General features: G+C 36.9%; 1 protein-coding gene across 5 annotated transcripts in view; it reads left to right on the top strand.

Moving 5' to 3' along the window:
* LOC107511145 (zinc finger protein 474) overlaps window positions 1-16,121 on the top strand; it is a 92,705-nt gene extending 76,584 nt beyond the window's left edge. For 4 of the 5 annotated variants that reach the window (XM_036225832.1, XM_016145300.2, XM_036225831.1 and 1 more), the window contains 3 exons: window positions 8,551-8,731; window positions 11,406-11,553; window positions 12,209-16,121. In XM_036225832.1, coding sequence (XP_036081725.1) covers window positions 8,551-8,731; window positions 11,406-11,553; window positions 12,209-12,311 — 432 coding nt within the window. In that variant the 3' untranslated portion in view covers window positions 12,312-16,121. Of the gene's footprint in view, window positions 1-8,550; window positions 8,732-11,405 lie in introns of all 5 variants that reach the window. The other variant, XM_016145301.2, reaches the window with a different exon arrangement.
* The last annotated feature ends 284 nt before the right edge of the window (window positions 16,122-16,405 follow it).

The raw sequence follows: 16,405 nt of genomic DNA, 5'->3' as shown, positions 1-16,405 counted from the left end.
CAGAATGAGCCTAAAATGATAATTTTATGCTAGAGAGAGGTCAAAGACAAAGCCAAAGAAAATGTAAAGGAATGAATAGTTTGAGGCAGAGTGAGCCTTTGGTATTGCTGAAATCAGCTGAGGAAAGTGACCAACTGACCTTTTATGTCTTTTATGCACTCACGCACTCACTCACTCACTTACTCACACACTAAAGGAGCATGAAGTTCCTCTTACTGAAAGATGAGAAACTGGTGTCAGTTATGGCACCAGCAGAACAGATGCCATGCACACAGGTATAGAAGAATAGACCTGCTTTTAAGCTATCCCTTTCAGGCCCAGGCAGTCTAGACTTGGACTTTCTGGATGAAATTGTATGTAAATGGCATTGCTGCCCAATATACTTTCTCTGGCAAAAATGTTAATGGCCAAGGGTTTTCTATTTTTCTTTAGTTCTTTTTCTTCTTTCAGTTTTCTACTATGATATTTTTTTCAACTGGAGAATTTCTTGGGAGATAAAAGCTTAAGAATCTAGATCACTTGAAAATATTCTCTAGTTCCTCGCAAAAATCACTCTAAAATATTCGATTTTGGAATTTCATCTGACAACGTGTGCTACTGACTGAATTGAATGCGTTACTTGGGGGTGGCAATGAGAAAGTACTCTGCTAAACTAGGTCTGCTTGAGTGGTTTTTAATCTACTTTATTAAGGAATAATATACAAACAATAAACTGCATGCATTAAACACATGCAATTCAAAGAGTTTTGACAGTTTTATATACCTGTCATATCACCAGCATAATCAAGATACAAAACATTTCATCACCCTCAGATCTTCTTTATCCCCTTTATTCTTCCTTCTACCTCCAGTTTCCAGGCAACTACTGATTTCATTTTTTAATCATTACAGCTTAGTTTGGATTTTATATAAATGGAATCAGGCTGTAATTTACTCTCGTGTCTGGCTTCTTTCAGCGCAATGATTCTGGGTCTCATCCATGTTGCTGCAAGTAGCACCAGTGCTTTTTTCACTGCTGAGTAATAATAGTCCATTGAATGGCAGTATCGCACTTTACTCATAGATGTTTCCAGTTGCATTAGTGTGGTTATTATCACTTGAGATTTCTTCAGCCTATATCAGTGTCGAGTTTGGTGTAACTAACAGAACTGTTTCATGCGGCTAATGTCAGGCATGAATGAAGTCAGTATAAACGAGTTGACCTTTATTCTGTAGCCATGGAGAACCACAGAAATTCCTGGTTTTATGTCAGACATGCCACATTTGCACAAACCATAGTCAAGTGCAGAAGAGGGTGGGGCAGTTGGAAGACTAAAAATTTATGGTGATTTGTCAGTCCAGCTACAATGGGCGACCCATGACCCAAGGGATAGTTCAATCCAGCCATCACCCAAATTGTCTTTTGGGTGCTACTTTTAACATAAAACAACTAATACCATGTGGTCTTATCTAGTTATTTGCAAATTCATTTTTTGATTAATGCAATTGAGCCAGGAAAACAAGCCAGAACAAAATGAAAACATCTAGAAGAGTTTTATTTACATTATCTTATGGTAGAAACAGACTCATCCTAAATTCTGTCCTTAGATTATTTTTCCAAGCCTTTGTTGCTGCTTTTTAAAGTAATGGAGCATAAATCTAGGTCTTCAATGAAATCGCATCATACAAGCGTTTAACTGGTATATATTCAACTATTCACAGTCAACAAGATAACAGTGTTATTGCAATAATGTAATGTAAGGTACTATAAATTATTTCATTTTGCATTGTATTTTTATTTTATGCCATCAAAGTTATATTTATTCCTGATATTCTAATTTATTACTGATTAATTACTAATTAATTTTAATTGCTAATTAATTACAATGCTAGACTGTGTTATATACAAGAAATATTACCTTTTATTGGTTATTTAAGGAATTTTCAGAAAGTTATTTGGGCTCCACTTGATTTTTTCTTTTAGGACTGATTTTATTACTTCCTACTTAAGTTTTGACTCTGGGGTTGATTTTTTAAAATTATTTTGTTGTTCTTATAAAAATGACACAAAATTATTATGAAAATTCAAACTTAGGAAAGTATAAAATTAGCGTGAAAATTACCTCCAAATTAGTTTGACTTTAGTGAACATCATTTCAGACATATTTTTATGTATACAAACATTAATAGACATGCAGACTTTTTCATAGAAGTGAGATCATCATATCCAAATTAATAAGATATTATATTTAATTTTACTTGAATTCGACAAAAAGAAACCAAAGTGAAACTAATGGTATTGCTGAACTTTAGAAAAGTATTTATTCACTAAAAGAATATTAGTTTTTAAAAGACCATTAAAGTTTTTTAAAAAAAGAAATTATTAAAATATTTGAAAAAAAATTAGCACCATGTTTTAATTTCACACTGCTTCAATTGACTGTGTGCCATGAAAGGTGAAGAATTTCCTATCATTGACATCTTTGCACCTCTCTTCTTGCCAATTTTTATAAGTATTTTTATTGGTCAAGGTGTATTCCTTTTAAATTCTCTTCTTTAATCATAATTTCTATAGTCATTTTGCCTTAGTTCTCTATTTAAATGAATTCATTGCCAGTCTTATAGTCACAGCTTCAATATTTCTGAGCTTTTTGTTCTTTCATCTTTTGATTGCTCATATTGTATTCACTGATGTTTTTCAAAAAGGTTTGGAAGTAGAGTGGCTATATAATTTATTGACTACACAGGGACAATTTAAAGAGTAAAATACCATAGATATAATAGAGACTGTTTTAGGCAAAGCAGGATTTAAGATTACCCTAAAGCCAGAATTGGCATATTTCATAAGTTCCTATGTGTTTCAACTCAATATTTTTGAGGCATTTAAATGGTGCTAAATGTGTCGTTATACAAAGAAGTACCTATATGAAAAAAAGTTTGGCTCTGACTAAAGGCCCAACGGCTCACTTTCTGGGGCTAATGGATGAGTTTTAGGGAGTCCACCAATCATTCAAAATTATATCCATAATTCTATATACATGTGTTTTTTCTGGGGAGATGATCATGGCAGTCATTACATTTTCAAAAGGGCCTATTGCCCCGTAAAATCACTTACTAATTTCTGTTTCACCTCAAATCTTCAAAAAGCTACATCCTTGGACCATGTTCTCCTAACTCTCCTGTAAATAATATTACACAACTAAAATTTTACACTATTATTTCTTGATATTTATTGTGGGGATTAATGTAAGAAATGATCAAATGTAGAGTGTTTCTGATCTTCTGTAAAACTGCTAGTAATGACTTCCATTTTAGTTTCAATATCTCTTTTGTCAAGATTCATGGAATAATATTTAATGCTAGAAATATTTTTTTCCTTCTGACCGATTGTTACACTTCCCTTCTGTAGCTCTATTAGCTATTGAGTTGCGTAGTTCACTGTGGATTCCTTTCAGCCTGAGCCATCAGGGACGTCGTCAAGAACGATTTGAAGCTATTTGAAATAAACATCCTAGTCTAGATTTTCTTGAACTATGTCCACTCTTCTTCTATCAATACCTCTCTAAAGGTTGTCCACAAAACCACCCTTTTGTTTTTGGTTCTTATTCTTTTCCCCTTGCTTTAATGGTGGTATTATAGCTATTTATTCTAAATTGTAAAATTGAATGGGTGAACGATAGGTCATCTACACTGATTAAGAAAATATCTGCTAAATGTTCACTTGCATTTGCATTGCAAGTCCTGGCCTAAGAGACAGAACACGCGGTGTCTCTGACAAAGAAAAGACATTAACAAAAAGGGGAAAAAATTCTGCGTGGAAAATTAATGATAATTCCAATAGTATCCAGCAAAATGATTGAAAACATGTGAAAGTAAGTGGATTCAAGTTAAAAGAAATACACGCATGAAAGCTTTCCCTTCAGGGAAAGTGTTCAGCTGCTTCTGTCTACATCCAGCCTAAATAGAAATTCCCAGGAAACTGAAAGAATAAAAGCAAAACTGTGATGAGCCCTAATAAGCTTCTGCGTGTAGGAGCATGAAGTTACCCCCCATCAAACCGTTCACACCTGAAAAAGCACGTACATAGACTCAGAGATTAACTTTTTTAAAAAATGCTTTACCCTAATGTTAAAAAAAGTAATGCCTCGTTCCTAAAATATGTGACATGTCGATGGGAAAACTGTTGATCGAATGTTTTGCTCTGCAGAAACTTTAGACTTATCGACACACTCTTTGCCTTCCTTTGATCACACTTTCCTGGAGTTGGCAGGCCCTGGCAAGGCCCCATGTAGACGGGCCCTTGGGCAAACCTTCCACTGTCCCTGCCTTGCTCTGTTATGCCGTGCCACATTAGCACATAATCCAGGAAGGGCCCTCTGCCCTTTCTGCCAGGGCTAAGTCCTCCTCTTCCTATTCTTCCTCTGCATCCCCCACACATTCACTTCCATCCGAAAATACTGGAGAAAGAGGCTGAAGGGTAAAATCTTGGTGGTTGAGTAGTGACAATAACCACAAGTTAGAGATAATTCTGCTTTCCCTGGAAGTTTCAGAGTGTCAACGACAAAATTAATAATAATAAAAAAAAAAAATGAAAGAGGTTTTCTTATCTTCGTTCAGACCCATTTTTCTCTTGAGCTGTGTCTGGGTTGCCTGCGCTTCCCTAGAGCGTGGTTTAGGAGTTAAATGTTCAAAACCTAAGAAAATGGAGTATGTTGCAGGTTCAGCTGCAGTTCAACCACAAATATAGAGTATGCAGCAAGCTTTGGAAAATATAATATAGACTATCATAGCCTTTTTATGGTATTAATTTTCTCCCACATCGCTTTAAGTTATTTTGTGCCTGTTTGCTGGCCTCTGTCTGCCTGTTTTCTTCAAATTTTTCCTTCCAAAAAAAACCTTCTGACAATATGATGTGAATGCCTTCATTTATGACCCATGCCATTTATTTTGCTTATATGCTTGGTTAAATACTGGATTTGGCTCATACTTTCCATATGGAATTTTAATAAATTCATTATTCTCAAAGTAAAAAAGAATAACTTCTCATTTTTAAACTAAAAAACCTGCATTTAATTAATCTTTTAAGTAAATAAATATGTAAAAATATAGTAAAGAACTATTGGGTATTTTGAAAATTATTGCTTCTGCTTTATATTTTCTTTTTGGTCTTGAATTCCCCAAATAGTTTTAAAGTCACTGTTTCACTGTTAGGTGCTACGTGGCTAACAACAAGGAAGGATAAACAGCTATTTAGTTCTTTTGATGATTGCAGTCTATTGACATAATTTAGTACAGAATAATAGAATTAAAATATTCTATCTCAAATAATATACTTTTTAAAAAAAAACTTGGATCATCCAGGAGTAACTTCGTTTTCCATTTTGCTTGATCTATATTAACTGTGGATTTACTCATCTAGAATCTGCTCAGGTATACAGAATTTATAAATATGTTTCCTTCTGATTTTGATCTTGCTCTGTGCTCTCTTCACTGTAGGTGTAACTAACCCCCAATAGTGTTAGTTAAAAATAGGCTGATTTTAAAACATGTACACATTTCACTATGTTTTATTTCCCCGAAGGAGACCACACCACCAATGTCGTTTCTACTTTCATGCCACTTAGTGCTACTTAAAAAGATATTGAAAAATGTCATTTAATTCCCCCCCAAATTTCTTGCAGCTCAACTTAACTGGGTCTTTTCCGTATTGGGTGAGCATTGTTCCCTAAATAAATCACCATTACATTCCTTGCAATGCCTAATCCCAGTATTGTTTACTATTCTGTTTCCCAGACTTTGAATCTCTTTGTTCTCTGAAGATCACTTTCTTCATCCTCAGACAACTAAATTCATGATATGTGAGCTCTACTAATGCCTCCCTTCTCTACAACCTTTCTATAACTTCATCTATTTCCTCTTTCTTTCCTTTCCTCAGAGGTTAATGTCTTCAATAGATCCCATCTCCTCCTACCTCCTGAGACCTTTTCTTAATTGATAATCCCTTTTTTCTTAGGCCTGCAATCTCTCTCTCTCTCTCTCTCTCTCTCTCTCTCTCTCTCTCTCTCTCTCTCTCTCTCTCTCTCTCTCTGCCAAAGACAATACTATCCTATAAACAACAATGAAACAAATTTTTCTTCAACTCCACTTATCTCTTGAATTTCCTTTCTGCAAACTTTTTGGAAGTGCATTCCTCTTCTCTTCGACCTAATCTTTAATCCAAACAATTTAGTTTTTATCCTCATTACTCCATTGGTACTAAACTCTCACAAGTAACTGATTTATAATCTATTGGTAACCAAAACTAAGTACCTTTCTCTGCTACCCATTCCCCTCTGTAGCACTTGACAGAGAAGATGACACCACCTTTCTGGAAACCAGAATATTTCCAGAATTCTGAATGGAGTCTTTTGTCTCCATGCCCTTATTCACATTTAAATCTACTATTATGTCAAATGCAGCAGGTCCAGAACAGATTCTTTTTTTTTCCTTTCCCAACCTGCCTTTCCTGATTGTCCCTTTTCTGCAAGTGATGTCACCATCTTCCTTGTTACATAAAAGAGAACATTGGTGTTCTCTTGGATCCATGATTTCCTTACCCCCAGATCCATGAATGTTTAAGCTCTCAGAGATATGCTGCCTTACTAGTCCTTTTAAATATGTTAACTTTCTTGAAGTGCAATTATAGGTTATTCCCTTGCTACTTATCACTCTGCTTTAATTTGCCATAACTTTACATATGCTGCCCACCTTTTTCTCTAGATCCTTTAACATATTTATTACAATGATTTTATGTAATTATTTTAAGTTTTGGTTAAAATAGTTATTTTAAAGTAATTATTCAAAAGCCCTAATAATCCCAATATCTAGACCATACCTTGGTCTCATTATATTTAAGATCTGACAGTGATAGGTTCTATTTTCTCTCTGTGTGTATGCATGCTTCATAATCTTGATTGAATGCTGGACATTGTATATAAGAGAACAGAAGATTCTGAAGTATGCCCAGAAATGGGTATGCCTCTTCTTCTGTCAGGTAGTGAGTATAAACGATTGTGTCAACGTAGTCTATAATTTAGTAAGGGTTAGACTTTGTCTTTGCTTTAAATTAGCTTTAAATTTCCCTGATGGTAAACTGACCCTGCCTTGTACTTAGTGAAAGACCTGGAGCCAAAGGGCTCCTCCCAGTTTTCCTGCTGCACTCTTAGACTCCTGTGGATGCTGCATCCCTGCAACAGAGGGAGTCCCTGTTAATATTCTACCCCTTCCTCAGCTGTAGACTGCTTTTATCTGGTACTCAGTAGAAGGCCTAATTCTCCAGCTCTGCTCTCAGACTTAGGCAGGTCCTGTGTTCTTGACTTGGTGATGATTTCTCTCAACATTCCTGCCTCTCTCCAGTGTTAGACTGTCACCCTTTGTTACTGAGTCTAAGACCTGGAGGATGGGAGAGTCTGTATAAACAGTCCCTGCATGCCTGAATCTCAAAAGTGTTCAAACTTAGCTGTCCTGCCCTTTTATGAGACAGACAACAGCTATCCATACTCATGTAAATTTGGAGTGTCAGAGCTTTTTTTGGATTTTCTGATCCATCCTCAAACTTAGGCAGTCTCTTTAGATAATTAATGTATCTTAAAATGTTGAATCTTCAATGGTCTTAAAAATTATGATTCCGTAGGTTATCTGATTTATTCTCATTGTCTAGGTGAAAGGAATGTTTCTTCTAATTTTCTATATTTTAGATAGAAGCAGAAGCTCCTTATTGCATTTTATCCTTAATTCTTTCTTAGATTTGGTTTTACCAGAAACAAACACTAAGAAAAAGATTTGAATTCAAGCATTTTATTTAGGAGGTAATCCCAGGAAACCCTAGTACAATAAGTAAGAGGAGAGACAGAGAAGAGAAGAAAGCCTATATACTGTTCTAATGAGTAACTGTGGTACAATCCCATTGGGGACTTCTGGAAGACTGTATGGAATCAGCCTTAGGGAGGAAGGTCAGTATTTATTCAACAACTTCCATCTGTAATTGATTAGCTACCCTGCCTGTGGGTGAAGCCTACTCCAGGGCAAATGTGGCAGAAAATCATAGGAGCTTGAGGTAGAAAGTTGTTTACATGAGGGAATGTGGGCAGCACAACACTGTCTATCGTCAACTCTCCAATGACACTTATCACTTAATTTTTCAGACATATCAGTATACAAGGGCATGATGCTTTAAGAGGATGATTCATACTTGATTTATTGTTGTGTTCTCTCAGCATGGAGAATAATCAGAAGACAATCAATAGATATTTATTGAATGAGAAAATATATTTTATAAAGTGCCAATATGTAGAGTTCCAGTTAGCTCATCTTTTTTTCCTATCCTCCTCTAAACCCTCATCCTCACCCCAACCCCCAATCACCCAGGTAACATAACTTGTTCTCTTAATTTTCAAAAAGGTAAAATTCACCAGACTGGTTGGTATTTTTAAAAAACATATTGATTTTCTGGCTAATTTGAATGTATTATAATTTTAAAATATAATTTCCAAAGCTGAACATTGTCTAACAGATATTTTCTATTATTTGCAGCCAACGATGATTAGGCGTCCACCAACAATTGTTTGCTACATTTGTGGCCGTGAATATGGAACAAAATCTATTTCCATCCATGAGCCACAATGTCTGAAAAAATGGCACAATGAAAATAACTTGTTGCCTAAGGAGTTAAGGAGACCAGAACCTAAAAAACCCGAAGTCAGAACCATTAGTGGTAAGTTTTTGGAAGAAAAGACTTGAGTGCATAAAGGGAGACTTTTCTCTCAGAACTTATAAGCGTAGAGATAGTTTTTTCTTTCTCATTCAAACAACTTAAATCAGCAATGTTTACTGTTTTTTTGTTATAGCCGAATAGGAAAAATGGTTCTGGAATGCCTGACCAAGTTGTTGTCCTCAGATGCTGAGTCATAAAGACACTACATCCTGGCAAAACTGTGGAAGGAGAGGGACCCACTGGAATTTGCATATTCCTCCAGTTACTTTTACATATTATCAAACATAATACTTAAAAAACATGAAGCTTAAAAAGAAGCTTTGGGGACATTTGGAGACCTGTTTTCAGATGAGATTGTGTGTTACCATTCATAGAGCAAGGGTAACAAACTCAAATTGCTTACAGGTTCTACTTATCAGGTTTCAAAATTGAGTAAGTTGGTTCATGTAAAATAAAGTAGTGAGCTAGAGAGCACTTGCTCTGTCTATATGAGGCAGCTGCTGCCCAGTTCCAGCTGGTGTTACCATTAAGAAATTTAGCCTAGTGTGGTCATATCTTTCAATAATGTAAAAGAAACTGGAAATCTAGACATCTATATGAAATGTCCAGATTTTTAAATTTCGCGATTAGTACTTTGTTAAGCACTGCACAAGCTGAATGAAACTGGAGCTCCATTAACTGTGTGGCCTTATTACAGAACCTTATGCTTTCTCATTTAGTGTATGAGAATAAAGTAGTTCAGAGAATATTTTTGCCTTACAAGCTCTGCCTTTCTCTCTTCCATTGTCATTTTCTCAGGTGACTCCCTAATTCCCCTCAAAGGAATATTATTCTTAATTTTTGAGAAGAGTATCATTCAATTCACTCATTCTCCTTTTGTAGCTATAGAGTTGCAGAGCTGGAAGGTGCCTGGGAGGTTATTTATTATCATTTTGTCTAAAGTACTCTTATTAGAGATGTGACCCAGAGAGAGTTTTTTTAACAACCCACAGAATAGAATTTAGATGATCATGATAAAGTTCTAGATGCTTCTATAATTCAACTATCCATAGTTCTTGCTAAGCGGATGACTCTGCACACAGGTGGGGAAAAGCACAAGATGAAAACATCTATTTATTGAAATCAGAGCATTTTCCCACAAAGACATTGTTTTCCTCATTGAAACTCTCTTCCCAGAAATTCTCATTTGTCATCAAAAATATGTTTTCTTCACTTCGGATCTTTATCACTTTCTCTGCTTGAGCGTAATTATCACAAGTCTAGAATCGGTGAGATAAATGACTGGTTTGAAAGTCCTGGTGGGCTCACTCTTTTGTTATTGCCTATAGATGGAAAAAGTAGGTCCTATAACAGCACCTCATATAATTTTCCTCTTGGCCTCATGCTATTTTATTTCCGAAGGCATCCTTCCTCTTGAGGCCAGGAGAATTCCCATTACTATGCCCCTCGTCATGGACTTACTGTAGTCATAGGGTTCAGATAACACGTCTTTCAGAACCAAAATCATAGCCCTACTGAAACACAGCCTTTTAGAAATAATGAATCATCTTAAAGTAAGAATCAATGAATACTCTAAATCTTTAGTCCATGTTAAAACTCATGAGTGGGGAAAGCAAGTGCCAAAACATACCTTTATATCCTATGTAGAAAATGATACTTGCTTTATACAAAAAAGAAATAAAGAAAGAAATACTAGATATTCTGGAGTTTAATTTTTTATGGAGAAAAAAGGAGAATAGCAGCAGGCATGTTGAAGAAACTAAGGTTTGCTGTGGTTGTGTAAACCATTGGACACATCATATGAGAATTGTCTGGGTTTTAATGAAGAAATATATACTATAAAAATGATAAAAACTATGTAATGTATTTTTGAGGGCCTGGCTATATTTTTAGGGGGTGTTATTTTGGGAGATTCTAAAACATAGTCAATTTTTTTGTACTAAAGTCATTCTATTTAAATAAGGTTCATTAAAGCTAAATCCCATACTGTTCTCTAAAATAAAGCCATATGCTTTTCTTCCTATGCTCTGCCAGTGAAGATTATACATCTTTTATCTGTCTCTGCTGTTTCCTAAAGAGTACTTCTTTTCATCAAATTAACTATTCTGTTTGCATTCTTCACTTTAATTACTTAAAGAATCTCTGAGTTTATGGCCTTGAAGAGATGATAAAATTTTAGAATATAATTTATCTTAAATTCACTTTTAACTGTCAGTTTTGGCTCTAAAAACATTCCACTGAAGGATTACGGAAGAGGAAAATACCAATACATGTTCTTTTCCTTTTGTAAGTTTATATTTAGAGTTGACTGAAAGAAGGCCAAAAGTTATATTCGCAAGATAATAATGTGTAAGCAAAGATGTTAATAATTAGCAAAGAATGCATATCATAACACATAAAACAATGTCTTACCCTTTTTAAAATCCAAGGAGCAAAAAGCCTTTGGTTCATAACTAACTTTACTCAACCCTTAAGCGAGCAGCACTTTTTTTTTTTTTTTGGCAAAAGTAATATGATTTGTTTAAAAGCCTCAGTCAACAGGTATTTCCTGAAAATATTTTCCATAAAAAGTAGAATATGGTTCTCCAGGATGAAAACTGATCCATTTTACCATTTTTCTTTTCCTTTTCTTTCTTTTTTGTTCTTTTTTTTTTCTTCTTCTTGAACTTTCTAGCCAAAGGCTTCTATGATCTTGATGCCTTAAATGAAGCTGCTTGGAGAAGTGCCCAGAGCCAGTTGGTTCCCTGCAATATTTGTGGGCGTACCTTCCTGCCAGACAGACTGATTGTTCACCAACGATCCTGTAAACCAAAAGCCGCCAAGTAAAGCCCTTTCTCCCTATAGAAGTGTTGCAGGAATTAAATCCTTTTGAAAGAGAGATTGGGGGTATGGTGGGAAGGAGAAAAAGTTGGTGACAAGAGGAAGCAAGTAAAACTGGAATGGACCAAAGGCTATCTAGCACGGGGAACAAAATGCTTGGGTGGCATGGAAGTGACCACTGTATAGTGGGAAAATGCTCTGCTTTTAACAAGCAGAACATGTGTGTAGTGGACACACTGGGGGCCGCACATGCCACACTTCAGTCAGGCAGAATTACAAGTGAGCTGCCATTTCCCAGAGCTGATATTTTCATGTCAAGGAAATTTCAGAGCCGATTGTAGCCATTTTTCTTCCATTTTATTCTCCTGAACGAGATTTTGAACTTCACAATCAGAAGTGCAAAACAGAAGGAAGTTTTGGGTGGTGATTTCAGGCAACTCCTTAGTCCCAAGAAAAACTGAATTCTTTCCCATCCTTGTGCTTATTGAAATAACATGCCACTCCCTGCTTCCTCTAATCCAGGGAAGTGTTTTAAATTGAGCTATTGATTTGGAATCTTCTTTTCTTTATAAGACCATTCAACAGGAGAGACATTCAAAGAGAGGTGAGGACTTAAAAGACTAGAACCATATCTAACTCATTTTCCCTTCCTAATAGTGAAAAATTCAACAGAGAAACTTCAGAACCAGTGCCAGCCTCACATATCAGGAGACCGCGGCAACGCGATTCAACAACAGGTGGAGGCCCCTTCTTTCTATAGGGGAAGTCCAGCACCCATTCTCTGTGCCCTCACAGGACCTCATAGGTGTTTTATTGTTGAGGTCTAAAGGCCTGCCAGGAAGCTGTGTCTCCCCACCCAAGGTCCATGCACAGTAAGTGGGCTGTGAAACTGCTCTGTGTTTCAGAGTCCTTGAATGTGCATTCATAGAGGCAGGCTCTCCTGGGAGGAGGCCAGAGCCAGGGAGGTGCTCTGCCCAGAAAATCCTGCTCCCCCAGGCAGTGCTGCTTTGTCTGGACTCCCAGAAGTTTTGCTTGAGATCTTTGTTCATTTTATGGCTGAATTTCAGGGCCATTCTGGATTCACTGGGTTCATGCAAGCTTGCATTCTTGACTATACACAGCACAGTTAGCTTCAAATTATACAAAAAAAAAAAAAAAATGTATTCGAGCTAATATTTTGGTTTTACATCTGGTATTACAAAAGGGTAGGTTAGGATAATGGTGCTGATCATTCAGTTTGTTCTGCTCTTTCCAAAGGAAGCAAGAGATGAACTTTTAAAAAAATATTCAGGTGCCTTCCAGTAATATTATTGGCCTGTGAAAGACATAGTATTTAATGATACATAGTGGATAATTTAGTTTTCCTAACAAAATGACAACATGTAATATATTGTAATTTTACTGTGACTCAGGTACTGTGCATGGTGCTTTCTATACCTCAGTTTATATAAATTTCACATCAATCCTATTAGTACATGTCATTATCCATATATTAAACATGAGGAAACTGATACTTAGACTAAATAGTAACTCAACTCGAGGTCACGCTTGAGCTAAAAGATGGAGTAGGGGAGCAAACTCAGAACTGTTGGGAATTCTAAACCTATAATCTTATCCATTGCCATTTGTATGTTTGATATCATCATTAATTATACTAGCTATACCAACACATATGATCTGACAAATGTGAAAAGTTTTGTACAATGTTAAGTAACGAAGGTAAACTAAGGCACATGCATACTCTGTGCCTGCTGGTTTGGGTTTTATCTTAAACTGAGGTGAAAACTAACATTCATATTACATGGTGTTTCAAAAGACACTTCTGCATTCTGCTAATGTTCAAAGTCAAATAGTGTGGAAATAAAGAAAAAGTTCTGGCCTCAACTTTGAAATGAGTGGCCACTCAGGGCCATAAAAGAAAATCTTGGGTACTTTGCGTTCAAAGCATGACAAAAAATAAAACTGAACTACTTTATCTGTAGGAATTATTAAGTCTGTGAGCTCTTGAAGTAGTTGAAAACTTTTATAGGAATCTTCACTTCCACAGGGAACTGTGAGCCAGTTGAGGTCCATCGAAGGGTCGACTGTTGGGATTCCACTTCCAGCCTCACCTCAGCCAGCCTGAAAATATTCTGGAATTAAATCCAGAGCAACCTCAATTGAAATGACATTGATCAAAGAGTTCCCACCATTTTCAAGGCAAGTCATCAGAGCATTGCCATTAACAGGAAAGAGCTCGCCTGCTCTCTGCCAACTGCCCTCCCCTCAATTAGTTTACATCTGTGCAGATCTTTATACTCTCAAAAGAAAATAATTTCTTTAACAATGGTTGGCACCTCCATGAGCTATGACTTTGAACCTTGAAATGGTTGCCATAGATACTCTTCTAGATGATGAAGAGCAGACACTAGACTAAGTTACTTGGAACTCTTACACTCACCCAGGTGGTTATTGATCCAGGACCTAATGTTGTTATAGGCATCAGCAACAATGTAATTCCCTCACTGCTCTGTTAACCGGTGCTGCACAGGCTTTAATTGAATTCTACTCTAGCTGAGGTTATGAAAAGAATTTCAGAACTTCTAGATGCTTGTTTGCCCCTTGAATTCACATCAAAGATGCAGGACATGACCTATCAGTAGGGAACACTGGGGACAGAGGAGCATGTCCGGGGAAGGGGATTGCAAAGAAAGAATTCCCTACTGTGAGCAAACGTAAAACTCTGTTAGGGTTCCATATGGGAGGTCTTTGGGCAGCCTCCCTACCAAGCAGCCTTGTAGCACTTCCAAGCGGGGTCCAGAACTTCCAAGAACGACTCCCAGACGACACTGCTTCAGCCTGGGGAATATTAGCCTGAGCCCTTCATGGAAGAAGCAGCGGCGACTGTCAAGCAGACTCATTTGTGAAGAGGAAACAGATAGAGGGCAGATGTGCAAAGTCCTCTACCAGCTGAAAACCTGAAAACAGCCCTGATCCTTCTGTACTTGTCTGTTCCTGACATTAGTAGCATTTTTAATTTTTATACCCGTTTAAACCAACAACTTGTATGGCTTTAATCCTGTATCAGGTCAGGACAGGAAGTTCAACCCTTTCCTTTCCCAATCCTGAGGGGTCCATTCCCTCCTCTGGCGATGGTCCACCTCCTTTTATCATTTATTACTTTCCTTCTGACTCACTGTCTGGCCCACATGAACTGCTGCGCCTGTTTCTGCTGGCCCTGCCTACTCTCTGTGAGCGCTGTGACCAGAAATGAAAAAGGAGATTTTCCTGTGCTTGGAAGAAACAGCACAAATGAGAAGCAGTCAAGTTTCCAGTGGGGGCCAAATTGGATGTTGTAGAGAAAATGTACACCAGAAAAAATACTGCTAAGTTATCATAGGATGTACACCTTTATGCTTAGTTCTTTTGCAATTTTATTATTTAAAAAAGTTCAAATAGATACACTCATAGGGAAAACTATAATGAAGTGTTATGTTCTCTATACCCAGCAAACTTAGTTCTCGATATTGCACCAGGGTTGAATTCAAATGGTTTAAATTTCAAACACTACTCCTTTGGGTATAAGAGGAAGATGGAGGTGGCAGGGAAAGGTGCTGGGAGCGCAAGATTTCAGAGTATCTCCGATAATGCCTTTCAATTCTATTTCTAGAAACACAAGATTAAGCCAGCATGCATATAGAACACTGCAAGTGTGATTTAAAAAAAAAAGTGAAACCATCATGGGGGCTAGGTCCTATCATTGATTCACACCAATCACCTTACAGGCCATGGTTTCTCAAATGATTCTTAGCTGAGAATGTGTTAGGTAAAATATGGCCCCCAAAGAGGTCTCTAAAACTCACAAATATGTTGTTTTACATGGTAAAAGAAACTCTGCAGATGTGGTTAAGGTTATGGGCTTTATAACAGGAAGTGTATCTCAGATTATCTGGGTGAGCCCAATCTAAACTCTTGAGTCCTCAAAAGAATAATAAGGAAAAATTATTGTTATTGTTATTCAATTTGTTATTGTACGTCGAATCCAGGATTGAACTTCTGACCTATAGACCTGTAAGAAAACAATTGTATGTTGTTTAAGTTACTAAGTTTGCAATAATTTGTTATGATAGGAACAGATAATTAGTAGAAGAAGCGTCTTTGTGGCACATGGTAGGACCAATAAAACTTCCTATTGATCAAGGAAGTAAAACCTTCAAATCCATGAGGGGCGCTGACCGCCTCCACTGCTTGCACTAGTGAGAGGGCACCATACCCAACACAGCAGGGGCGGAGAGCCCAAGGAGAACGGGCTCCAAGATGTCAAGATGTGCCATCCCTGAGTACACGGCTGCCTCACAACATGGGTGCAGATTGTCAATGTTTTGTGTAGTTATTGTAATTGCAATGTTATGTTAATATTTTTAACCATAAAACTGATTCTGTAGTATGTACATACTTGTTTCAAAAAATAATAATAGGTGGATAAATGCAGTTGAATTATTGGTAATAGACTTTTGGTGCCAATAACCCATAGCCTTGCCCTGGCCACCTGTCTGTTCTGTCCAAGAGCTACAGAAAGAAAATAAACTGCATAAGCTGAAAATAGTAGATGGTTGTTGTGAGAAGAATCTCTGAATAAGGTACTGACTGAAAAGTAGTCAAAACATCCAAATCCTGAAAGTGCAGATATAGTCTGAACAAATCCCAAAGTTCTGTTATGATTTTCCAGGGCGGTCCTGAGGAGCCACATGCAGATCTAAAAAGTAGGCCGGACCATCAAAATAACTTGCTGGAAGTGCAAGGAAGGGGTGGACAAAATCACTTGATTTGGGGACCAGCATTCAGCAAATTACCAAGAAGAAATTTACCTTCAAT

This window comes from Rousettus aegyptiacus, unplaced genomic scaffold, assembly GCF_014176215.1.
Source record: "Rousettus aegyptiacus isolate mRouAeg1 unplaced genomic scaffold, mRouAeg1.p scaffold_m13_p_8, whole genome shotgun sequence".
NCBI classification, from domain to species: Eukaryota; Metazoa; Chordata; class Mammalia; order Chiroptera; family Pteropodidae; genus Rousettus; species Rousettus aegyptiacus.
The sequence above is the reverse complement of the archived record's forward strand: the minus strand, read 5'-3'. Positions and strand labels throughout refer to the sequence as shown.